Raw genomic sequence first — 11,776 nt, 5'->3', positions numbered from 1 at the left:
AGGTGAATTAAATAGGCTAAATTGGCCGTAGTGTGTTGAATGAGTGTGTATTGATGTTTCCCAGTACTGGGTTGCAGCTGGAAGGGCATACGCCTTGTAAAAACATATGCTGGGTAAGTTGGCGGTTCATTCCGCTGTGTCGACCTCTGATAAATAAAGGCAATAATCTGAAGAAAATGAAATATTAAAAAAAGAAGGTGAATTTTTTGGTAGTTGTAGGTAAAAAGTAAGACAATTTTAAATAAATACTCAACTTTTAAATACTCAATATATTGTAATTAGGCTATTAAGAGCAGACAGCTGTCATAACTAACGCTAATTACTGACAATCTTTTCAGATGTTCAATTAATTTCTGTCCTAAAAAACAAACGTCTCAGGAAATTTCACGGTTAACCTTTGAGTAAATGCTATCTAATCTACTTTCTTTCGAAGAGTTCACCGACTGCATGGAACGGTCACATCGCCTTCCTCTTTATAAGTTAAAGCTTATACTGTAGCAGCTGCTATCATTTTTTTTTGGTGCCAATTAAAACGCATGAATGTCATTGCACATTAAGCAATCGTACAATCCCAGATGTAACCTATAAGAAGTTAACCTTCAGTTTAAAATCGCTCAAAGTCTTACCTTAGCTGTGCAGTCCATGAGTTTAGCTTCTGTCCCCTGTCTTGTAGACAAATGTCATGTATCGAAAAGTCTTGATGCTCATATTTGATGCTCCTCGTTTTTATACAGATGTGCCACCCACTCTCCAGCCTCAGAGCTTAATTACGGCCTTAAAATAGTCTGACAGAAAAAAAAAACAACAGATATCACAGCTTTTATTTCTTCAATGTCATGCTGTCTGGGTTGTGAAACCACAAAGGATTTTTCGGGGTTGTTAGCATCTTTGTCATTAGCGTGTAACCAGGATTACCTGTATCCCGGCAAGTTCTTAAAACAACTATTATGGACAGGAGGACGAGCTTCGTTAGCAAATACCAACAGAATGAGTGTGTGACGAGGCCTTGATTTAATTAGCTGCAAATGCAGTGACAAAAGGCTGAAAGGAACAAAAGAGCAGGAGCGTCGCAAATAAAGCAGAAAACATGGAAGACAGAAGGCCTTTGTGTGAAGCAGAAGGTCAGAGAGCAGTCAGATTTAATGATGAGGCGCTCGAACACATTCACAGATACACCTGCATTACGCAACACAGAAAAGAAGAGCAGTTTATGTTATGGATTGCAGGAATAATGGCATTCGCATATAAAATCAAGGATGTCTATGGATGTGAGTCATGAGAGCTGTAGGGGGAAGTATTATAGCTAATAATAAAGGAATGTGTTGATATATGTCAGGTATTTACAATGAGCATAAAGGAATTCAAAGTGAATGCAGCACTCTAAACGAGATATGCTGTTGTTTCAGGTGAAAGTTTGGTCAAATTTTCATGCAGAAATGCCTTATTCTAAAGTTTTCAAACTCATTTTCTTCAATACACTGTAAGAAATGCTAAGATTCATTCATGTTGTTCCAACAAAATTCAACTTAGTTAACTTAAAGGGCACCTATTTTACCCCTTTTCAAGATTTGAGAGAAGTTATTTGTGTCTCCAGAAGGTGTCTGTAAAGTTTCAGTTTAAAACCCCATCAGATTTATTTATTATATTATTTATTTTCTGCTCTGAGCACAGTGTAGCTGTTTTTGTTGCTTCTGTCTACCGTTCCCACATGCATGTCAGAGTGTGCCTCAATCTCCGGCTGCATCAGATAAACAGCACAGTGACAGACGTGAAGGAAGCAGATCTCGTGTAACGTTTGTGAGAAATTCTACAGTAAGAAATTTCCCAATGATTATTTGATGTATTTGTTGTGGAGTTATTTCCCAGAGATGGGTTGTGTTCATTCTGCTGTGGCGACCCCAGATGAATAAAGGGACTAAGCCGATAAGAAAATGAATGAATGAATGTTGTGGAGTTAATTTAAGCCTTTCGATGAGTCACACACAATATAGTTATAAAGTTCACAGACACAAAATGGTTCCCATTCCAGACTTTTGTTTGTCGGCTTTTCCCTCTGCTTTTAACAATTCAACCCCACAATTTAATTAGACTACTGGAACAGTTTGACCTTAGTAATAACTTGGTGGGCTGGATCGTTATTTTTTTAACTAATCAAACACAAAGTGTTCGAGTGAATGGATGCTTATCTGATAAAGTTTGCTCCTCAACCGGGTCCCCACAAGGATGTGTTCTTTCACTTCTGTTATATATCCTTTACACTAACATGTGCCAGAGCAGGTGGGAAAATAGAACCATTATCAAGCATGCAGATGACAATGTCATTGTCAGCCAACTTTATGCTAATGAAACAGGGCATGGTCCAGGGCTAACTGATTTTGTTAGATGGTGTGAGGAGTCATATCTTCAGTTAAATGTATTAAAGACAAAAGATATGATCATTGATTTTAGGAAGGCTGTTCACACACAGGTGAACACTTCCATTAAAAATCAGACTGTGGAAAGTGTGCGACAATACAAATACCTTGGCACAATTATTGACTCTAAACTTTCCTTTGGTGAGAATTGTGGAGCAGTGTGTAAAAAGGGGCACCAGTGACTATTCTGTTTGAGAAAGTTAAATCATTTCATTCATTCATTCATTTTCTTGTCGGCTTTATTAATCTCTTTATTAATCTGGGGTCACCACAGCGGAATGAACCACCAACTTATCCAGCACATTTTTACACAGCGGATGAGCTTAAGGCTGCTATCGAAGCATGCTGGGCCTCCATAATACCTCAGCAGTGCCACAGGCTGATTGCCTCCATGCCACGCCATATTGAAGCAGTTATTTCTGCAAAAGGATTCCCTACCAAGTATTCAGTGCATAACTGAACATAATTATTGGAATGTTAACTTTTTTTGCATTAAAAACACTTCAGTTTTATTAGTCGGAAGAGAAATGCTAATTTTTCGAGATAAGAATTTTGGGTTTTTTTGCCAAAATCATCAATATTAAAACAATAAAAGGCTTTTGAACAACTTCAGTTGTGTGTAATGAGTGTAAAATATATGAAAGTCTAATGTTTATCAGTACATTACAGAAAATAATGAACTTTATCACAATATGCTATATATATATATATATATATATATATATATATATATATATATATATATATATATATATATATATATATATATATATATATATTTTTTTTTTTTTTTTTTTAATTTTAATTTTTTTTCAAATATACACAGATTCAAAAAGAACCACAGGTCTGGAGGGAGATTAAAGCAAAAGACTAGTTTCTGCTTTAAACTTGATTGACTGAATATTTACTATTAAATATCTACTATTCAAAAATTTACAGACAAATGTAAAACACAGTAAAACACCCTAAATCTGTTGAAACGCATCGATCTGATGGTGGTTGAGTTTGCAGCTGAATATTATTGGGAGATTGCTGACAGAAACAGTGAACAGCTCCGTCAGAGCACGTCTGAAGCTCATATGATTTGGACAACTATGCGGATATATTGAATAGTTTACACAAAAACACAGATACTTTACTTTCACTTTATGCATAGTTTGTGAATGAACAGAATTGCGTGTAGTTGCAGTAGATCAGTAGTAGATCATGAGGCTGTTTTTGCACCCAGTGAACAGAAGAAAGTGCATTACTTTGATCATTTTAATATGGCATGTTGATAATGAAATCCAAAAATTATAGTATAATATTGAGTTAATTTAATTCTCGCGACCACCGGTTGAGAATCCCTGGATTATTGGATCGAATTGGACCATTAGCGTCCACTCAAAAATTAATAACTTAAATAAAGTAACTTTTTTACAGTGCGTGCTCACAATTAAGAGAAAAAGGGCACTTTAAATACCAGATGTTGAAATATTGAATATTTCATATACTCAATTTTTATTTACTGAACTGTTAGATTTTTAATTATAACGTGGAGGGGTTGGGGATTCAAAATAACCTCATAAAATTCAGAAATTGGATGGTCATGTGCACAGTGCACATTTAAAGTCAACATAGGCTCATTCTGAAAACGTAGCCCTATATACATTTCTGGAGATTGCGAATTATGTAGCCAGATGTACGTATAGCTGCATTTCATCTTTTAAATGAACGCTACAGGGTGGTATGACACCATTCCTTTTCGCGCTTACCAGCTGACAGCTTACCCCCATATGGACAGCTTTCCCACTGTAACCAGTTTGTCCCGTTAGCTCACCATGTACGTCGGCAGACTTAAGACGCAGAGAGGAGTTTACCACGACGACGGGGTTCGAGTCCCTTGATGAAAGGCTCCAGAAAGAAGATGATTAAAAAAATAAATAAAACAAAAAAGTAAATAATAGGGTGAGAATGTGATGAAATCTGAAAACGTGGTAAAAATCAGACGAGTGCTTTAATTTTTTTGGATTGCTTTTAAAAATTGTTGGTTGGGTTTAGGGAAGTTGGTGGGTGAGTCAATAAATAAAATTAGTTGGCTTTAGGGGAGGAGGAGTGTAGGTCAGTCGATTGGTCAGTCAGTCAAACAGTGGCCTTTGGTGGGTTTACGCAAGAACAGCAGGCGCGAATGGCACTCGCAAAATTTGAGATCTCAGAAAGCAAACATATAGCGACCTTGTATAGATTCGCAAAACAAAAACTGCAAAAAAAAAACATACCATCTGGGGCGTATTTCGTGCTCTCCAGAAATGTATATAGAGGTACGTTTTTAGAATGAGCATAGGTTGCTTAAAGTACATTGTGTATCATTTAAGGTCCAACTATTTACTCAGCATATTCACGCACTAATTCACACTATGTTTCTCTGAGATTTTCTTTGACGGAGCAAAAACAGAACGTGTTTTGCAAATGAAAGCTATTTAACTTGTTTACTGAACTGTATAGATCAATGATCAGTCAATCATATTCACAAATGTGCAGATGGTTGGAAAAACAACACTTTCTTGCTTCTGTAATAACTCCCGCTAACAAGAGCTCATTAAATGGCATTTCTTTAATCATTGTTTTTAATGCTAGGAAAGTGTTCTAGAAAGTACTCAGAGCTCATTAATTAATAAATTAATTAGTAGAAATGATCCTTCACTATATAAAGTGACATTTGAAAACTTTCTGTTTGACTTTGCGGCTGTTCAAATCTAATTCTTTTCACATGTAAACAGCCTTTAATTCAACATGCAGTTTATTCTATGCAAAACAATAAATATCAGGTGTAAGAATTGAAATATTACAAATATTTTTGATGTCTTTGACAATTCAAAACATGAGCTGAAAACAGAGACTGGTGACTTCACAACCCACCAGGGGGGAATGCGGGAAACCAGTTCCTGCTGCATTTGCATCTGAGATTGCAGAACTCAGCTTCATCCCCCCCAACTCACGCATATGGTCATTTCAATGTTTTAGATTAACCAAACTGACTTTAACTATCATGTTTGATATCATTTGAAATGTCTCAGTGCGATTGGTACAATGGTCTCATTCTCTCAGAAATAGACATAATCAACACAATAAATATATAACTTCAGGCATCTTTTGAACCACTGAGAGGGGTGTGCCACTAAGTGTGAATGCCTTTTGTTCACACCCCCTTCCTTGAGGGAATTCTTGGATTATTTAAGGTAAGGCCTAAGAAGGACTCAGGGCGATTCTGCTTAACCAGATCAGCCCATAACATGGCTTGTTCCATGTTATGTATATTTCAAAGTCAGGAATGCATCTTTTTCATCTTGGATTTATCTTTGATAATTTGATGTTTTGTATTGATCGTTTATGAATTGACTGATTGAATTGGCATAATACATTTACCTGACTAATAAATTGTTATGTTTTGAACTATTCAAACCTCGTGTTATTATCACTGATAAATGTTGTTGTCCATAGCACTACAAGCCACTGTACAGGTTAGTAACGGACTAAAACATGTTAGACGGAGCAGCGTGGCACGCTAAACAATGTTGTTAGAGATCCGACTAGCAAATTGGCATTATTTCATGTATACGTAGACTGCAAAAGGCCAAATATGGGTTTTCTATTTAGAACAACAAAATATTGTTGAAACTACTTTAAATGTGGATATTTAGGCCTTCATCTACAAACTTATAATCCTGTGCGATTATTATTAAAATACTTTGTCTTGAATTAGTAGATAACAGATCTATGGGGACCACATAAAAAATCTCCTAAATTGAGTAAGTAGTGTTCTGCCTTTTTAGGAGAGTGGTTAATCGCCTCTGTTTAATGACCAAGACTGACAAGCTTGTATTAAGAGATTGTATACCCGGCCGGTGCAAGACTCGAGATGCTATCGGAATTTGAGTAAATGAGAATAAGGTATAATAACAAATCAAAAGAATATTCAATCATAATCTAAAATAATGTGAAAGGAAACAAAATAATCTTATCAATGTTTTATAATTGGAGTCAGATAAAACGAGGATAAACATATTAATATTCTAAACCATCTCATACTAAAATTGGAGTCAGATATGAGTTAAGTTTAATATAAATCAACATTGTGCACTGAAAAGACCGAACATGCAGTGAACCTTCATCCACCATTGGATACCGTCATTGGACTAACTGGCTGGACCCTACATCAGGTTACGGTTATTTTATTATGACCTCAAAACTTGCAGTCGGAGGTTGTTTTCACAACTGTCCTGTTTTTAGCTCTTGCTGACAATGGAAATGTGGCTACTAATTTAATTTGGCATAAAAATTATTTTAATTTATAGCAATAGTCAAAGATGTTTATGATTAGGGCTGCATGGTATATATTGTTTCAGCATTAATATCGCAATGTCACATCGCAGGATCTGTAATGTTAAGTTGGAATTGTAGTTGATCAGCAATGAAGACTGTACGGTGTTATTTTACATTCTACATCACATTTGATTACTCAGTTACTGTACCATAAAATCTGACTACTGTTTGACTCTTCAGAAAACCATAACTACTTTATTTTAATTGTATGCATTTATGTTTGCAATTTGATTCACTTCGCTTTAAAATTATGCCAGTCAATCTAAATTAATGACTTTATTCCATTACAGAGCTATTCAAGTCATCTGATAAAATTGTATTCATATCGCAATAAACAGTGGGGCAAAAAAAGAAGAACTACTGTATGAGGAAAAATTACCTGCAGAGTGCCAGACATGTCCCCCTGCTTAAGCCAGTACATGTCAAAGCCTCTCTGAAGTTTGCTAGAGAGCATTTGGATGATCCAGAAGAGGATTGGTAGAATAGCCTCTTTCACACAGTAATGCCGGCAAATATCTGGAAAATTACCGGTAATGTTACAACTGCTCTCTCTGGAAAATAGCCGGAACGAACTTACTGGTATTTTGTACTGGGGGTGTTACACATGCAGAGAAGTATCTGCATGTGTGAAAGGGGCTATTGTCATATGGTCAAGTAAAACCAAATAGAACTTTTTAGAAAAACTCTTTGGTAGAACTTTGGTAGAACTTTTAAAAAACTCAACTTGTTGTGTTTGGAGAAGGGTTGGGTCGATATACTATGCCATCGTCAATCGCCAATGGTCAATAAACATCACGATGCTGAGCCGGCATTGCAACCCTCCGGGCCCACCCCTGTTGCAGCTGCAACCGGCTCATGAATAATACACACTTAGGCTCTATTTATACTAAAGGGGGTTGCACACCAGATGCGCAGGCTGCATCACGCCACGCAGCGACATGCATTTCAGAGTTCTAAACATAGGTTTCTATCAGGGTACACACACCAGTGCCGCAATTTGGCAGCTGTCCACAGCGCCCAGCCACGACTCAGTACACTGTTCATATTTCAAACAGCAGAGGATTGTGAGCTCACAAACGCATTTGAATCCGTAAACAAAGCAGTGCACAGTGCGTTTTCAACGTGATTTTAAATATGAGAATATAAAGAGTTAACCAGATCCATAACAATCCACATGGAGCATTTACAAGTAACCAAACACAATTAAACACATAATTTGCAAGCTAGAGAAAACAAGGAGGCAACCATTTTAATCAAACTTTAGTTACTTAAACTTGTGAAATGAAGCAAGAAACTGATCCATGTACTGTGTACTGTAAAGTTCCTGTCAAGCTCTGATAAAGTCCCATACATCAATAGTCTTTTCTGATTGATCCTTTAACAATCGTCCGATCAAGCCCCCGATATAAGCGTGTAGATTTCGGAAGCACTCGTCAGAAAAATGACGAGAACAAAGCACAAGGATTAGGCTATAATGCTGAGGTATTTTTGCAAAAACTAAACTTCAACCGCTGACTTTACACAGCCTCATCTTTGAACTTTCCCTCACACTTCAGAGCACAGCGTCTTCGCGACATGATTCAACCGAAATCTGTTACAGCTTTTGTCTAATTTTTTTGCTACAGTGTTTGTGGGTGGGAGTTTAAATTTTCCCAAGTCTGCGTGTGCAACAAATGGGTGGGGCATAAGTTCCGTATCAACGTCAGGCCGAAACGGCTAAAGATTCATAACCAAAATGATTCATTTGAACCACTTTGAGTCGACTCTTTTATAGATGAATCAATAGGTTTAAACAAGGTGCACTTTCAGATTTAAGCCTTAGCTGGATATTTCACTTCACTTAGGGGTGTGTTACACACTGCATGCAAAGTCATTTAAAAAAAAACATAATAGGGGCTCTTTAAATTAGTTGAATATTTCACATTACTGCTTGTCTTACTGTATTTTTAAAACTGTAATAACACAACACTCAAAAAAATTACTAACCCCAAATATTTTCTTTTTCAATATGCAATACATTATATAAATAATACCATGAAGACATTTTTGATGTCATTCAGCTTTTATATAACATCATGTGGGCATTATAAATGACGAACATCATCTCAATCAGATGTCATTGTGACATTAATGTGACAATAAACACCCAAATCTTTATCCCAAACTATCTTCCCCACCCTCACCCCATCCTCTCCCCGCCATTCGCTGTTTTTCTGTGAGGTTTCCACCGATGAAAACTGGTACAGAATGACACCTGTTTACGCAAATATAAAACAACCTCCATTTTTAATTAACACCTACCCACAATATTAACAGCAGTAATAACAATATTCATGAACAGTGTGTATTATTGGGTGTGACGTGATCGCGATGAGATGGTCAAGTGTCCTTTACTTTGTCTTAAAACTATTTTAAACTTCATTTATTGAAATAATTATTTGCTTGTCTGATCCTCAGTGCCAACAACTGAGAACCTTATTTTCCCAGAGTTTCTTATCTTCCAGTTTCCAGTTTAGAAACAATATACATAGTTTTCCTTATTCAAAATACATTGCATTTGCATCACACATACAATATACAGTGCTCAGCATTAATAAGTACACCTCCTTTAAATAAAAATGAATATTTTTACCCATTTACCATTTCTCAGTGATTTTTGGATGCTTTTAAACAAAACTTTTATTAAACATAATAGTCATTTTATTAAACATAATATTCATATCAATTAAAGTAAAAGTTTGGTCACCTATTATTAATAGATTTTTTTGTATTATTAATACATTAATATCATTACTAATGTAAATTCAAATTAGTTATTGCTAAAAATTGCAATTACAAACTACAATATTTAAATAAATTGTACACTACCTGTCAAAACTCTTGTCATCGATGACAGTTGTAAGAGCAACAGATAATAACTTGACTTTTTCCAATGAATCATCTGTTGAACTGCATCCCAATCATCACAAATACTGCATAGGACCTATTGGAACCTGCATGGATCCAAGATTCTCACAGAAATCAGTCAAGTTTGGTGAAGGAAAAATCATGGTTTGGGGTTACATTCAGTATGAGGGCATGTGGGAGATCTGCAGAGTGGATGGCAACATCAACAGCCATAGGTATCAAGACATTGGTGCTGCCCATTACATTACAAACCACAGGAGAGGGCAAATTCTTCAGCAGGATAGTGCTCCTTATACTTCAGCCTTCACTGCAAAGTTCCTGAAAACATAGAAGGGCAAGGTGCTCTAGGATTGGCCAGCCCAGTCACCAGACATGAACATTATTGAGCATGTCTGGGGTAAAATGACAAAAGAGGCATTGAAAATGAATCCAAAGAATCTTAATGAACTCTGGGAGTCCTGCAAGAATGTTTTCTTTGCCATTCCAGATGACTTTATTAATAAGTTATTTGAGTTAGTGCAGAGATGTATGTATGCAGTCCTCCAAGCTCATGGGAGTCATACACAATGCTCATTCTTTTTCCTCTGCACCATGACTTTATATTCTATACTGTACATTATTTCTGTTAACTGACAAGACTTTTGTCTAAGCAAAGTCAGACCTTACTGTCCTAATTAAATAATAAAAAAATCAAGCCATGATCGTATTCTATTTTGGCAAAAAAAAAAGTGTAATCTAGAGGCCTTTGCCTTTTATATAAGCCACTTCTGATACCAAATAATCAACTTGAAGTCAAGTTACTATTTGTTGTTCCTAAAACTTAGATAGTCAATAAGACTTTTGTCAGGTAGAGTATATCATTTATACATATTATAAACACCCAATATATTAACTTCTGTGAACTATTTTTGGACAATGATCTGAAATTGTGTTTTTTACACTCAAATAAGTGGAAGTTTGTTGTTTGTTCAAACTACTTACTTAAAATGAACCAAAACAACACAATTCTTGAGGTTTTATTTGGGACAACTTGTTTATTTTATGTTTAATCCACTTAAATTTGTAAAAACTAATAAGTTAACTTAATTCCTTCATGTTGTCCCAAAACAATTCAGCTTGTGTGGAACTCAGCATTTTTAAAGTGTAGATAAGTTCCAGTTGTAGCTTTGGTGCTGATTAATCTAATGTATATGCACAAATATATTATTGTAAAGCATCCTATAGAAAATATTCATTAAAATAAGACAGATATATGAGGCGTGTATTCATTTATGCTGAGCACTATACTCACACACACGCAAACACACGACCCCTGGAGAGAGAGAGTCCCCTTTAGGACCAAAGTGTACTGAGCTGACAGTTTGTTTTTTTCATATACATATATTTATATTACTCAGTTCAACAATAACCACAAATGTGTTAGGACTGAGGAGCCAGCAGGGGGAGCGAGAGAGCCTTCAGTTCTGTGTTGATGTAAACGGAGGAGGATTTGCTCTTCATGTTTACTCTGCTTTTTATTTTCACAAAGAGTTAGCTCAGAAATGCCTTCTTCTCTTTCTGTGGAATAGTTTTATACTTCTTCAAACTTTTTGACTTCAACTGCTGTTTGGAGAAAGATTTAAAAATCAACACACTATGCTGTTTTCATCCACTTTAGACTGCAGAATTACTAGAGAATTTGCTAAAGAATATATTTTAAAGAGTGTTTCAACTGTTCCTGTTTTTTTTTGTAAATAAACATTTATAAAATAAAAAAGGTAAAACAACAACAACCAAAGACTATATGTGACCACAAACCACAAAACCAGTCAGTATTTTTATATGATGTACAGCTTGTTAGAAAATGGCTATATTTGACTGAGATACAACTATTCGAAAATTTGGAATCTGGAACCTTTTTTAAATACTGAGAAAATTGAGTTTAAAGTTGTACTGTATAAAATAAGTTCTTAGAAATGCACATTACTAATCAACATCTTAGTCTTTTCTGCGATCTTTTACCTATTATTTAAAATATTTCTGGCAAAAAGAAAAATCAATATATATCAACCTATTTCCATAGCTTTTATACTATACTATCAGGGGTTCTCAAT

The 11,776-nt window shown here is 35.6% G+C and overlaps 2 protein-coding genes and 1 long non-coding RNA gene across 3 annotated transcripts in view; 1 reads left to right on the top strand and 2 right to left on the bottom strand.

The window, feature by feature from the left end:
- The window catches only part of hcrt (hypocretin (orexin) neuropeptide precursor), a 4,269-nt gene extending 3,567 nt beyond the window's left edge, over nucleotides 1-702 (bottom strand). Inside the window, 1 exon segment of the mRNA NM_001077392.2 lies at nucleotides 627-702. Coding sequence (NP_001070860.1) covers nucleotides 627-644 — 18 coding nt within the window. The 5' untranslated portion in view covers nucleotides 645-702.
- Nucleotides 703-742: 40 nt separating this feature from the next.
- Nucleotides 743-11,776, bottom strand: part of LOC141381166 (inactive phospholipase C-like protein 2) — a 191,591-nt gene continuing 180,557 nt past the window's right edge. The window contains exon 9 of the mRNA XM_087244154.1: nucleotides 743-785. The gene's annotated coding sequence lies outside the window, so the exon portion shown is untranslated. The remainder of the gene's footprint in view (nucleotides 786-11,776) is intronic.
- LOC147845576 (uncharacterized) lies at nucleotides 3,228-9,926 on the top strand. Its single transcript, XR_015480580.1, has 3 exons — nucleotides 3,228-3,835; nucleotides 3,880-5,221; nucleotides 6,614-9,926. It is a non-coding gene; the product is annotated as an uncharacterized LOC147845576 (long non-coding RNA).

Source organism: Danio rerio, chromosome 3 (assembly GCF_052040795.2).
Source record: "Danio rerio strain M-AB ecotype USA chromosome 3, GRCz13ab, whole genome shotgun sequence".
Classification (NCBI taxonomy): Eukaryota; Metazoa; Chordata; class Actinopteri; order Cypriniformes; family Danionidae; genus Danio; species Danio rerio.
This window is presented reverse-complemented; position numbering and strand designations above follow the sequence as displayed.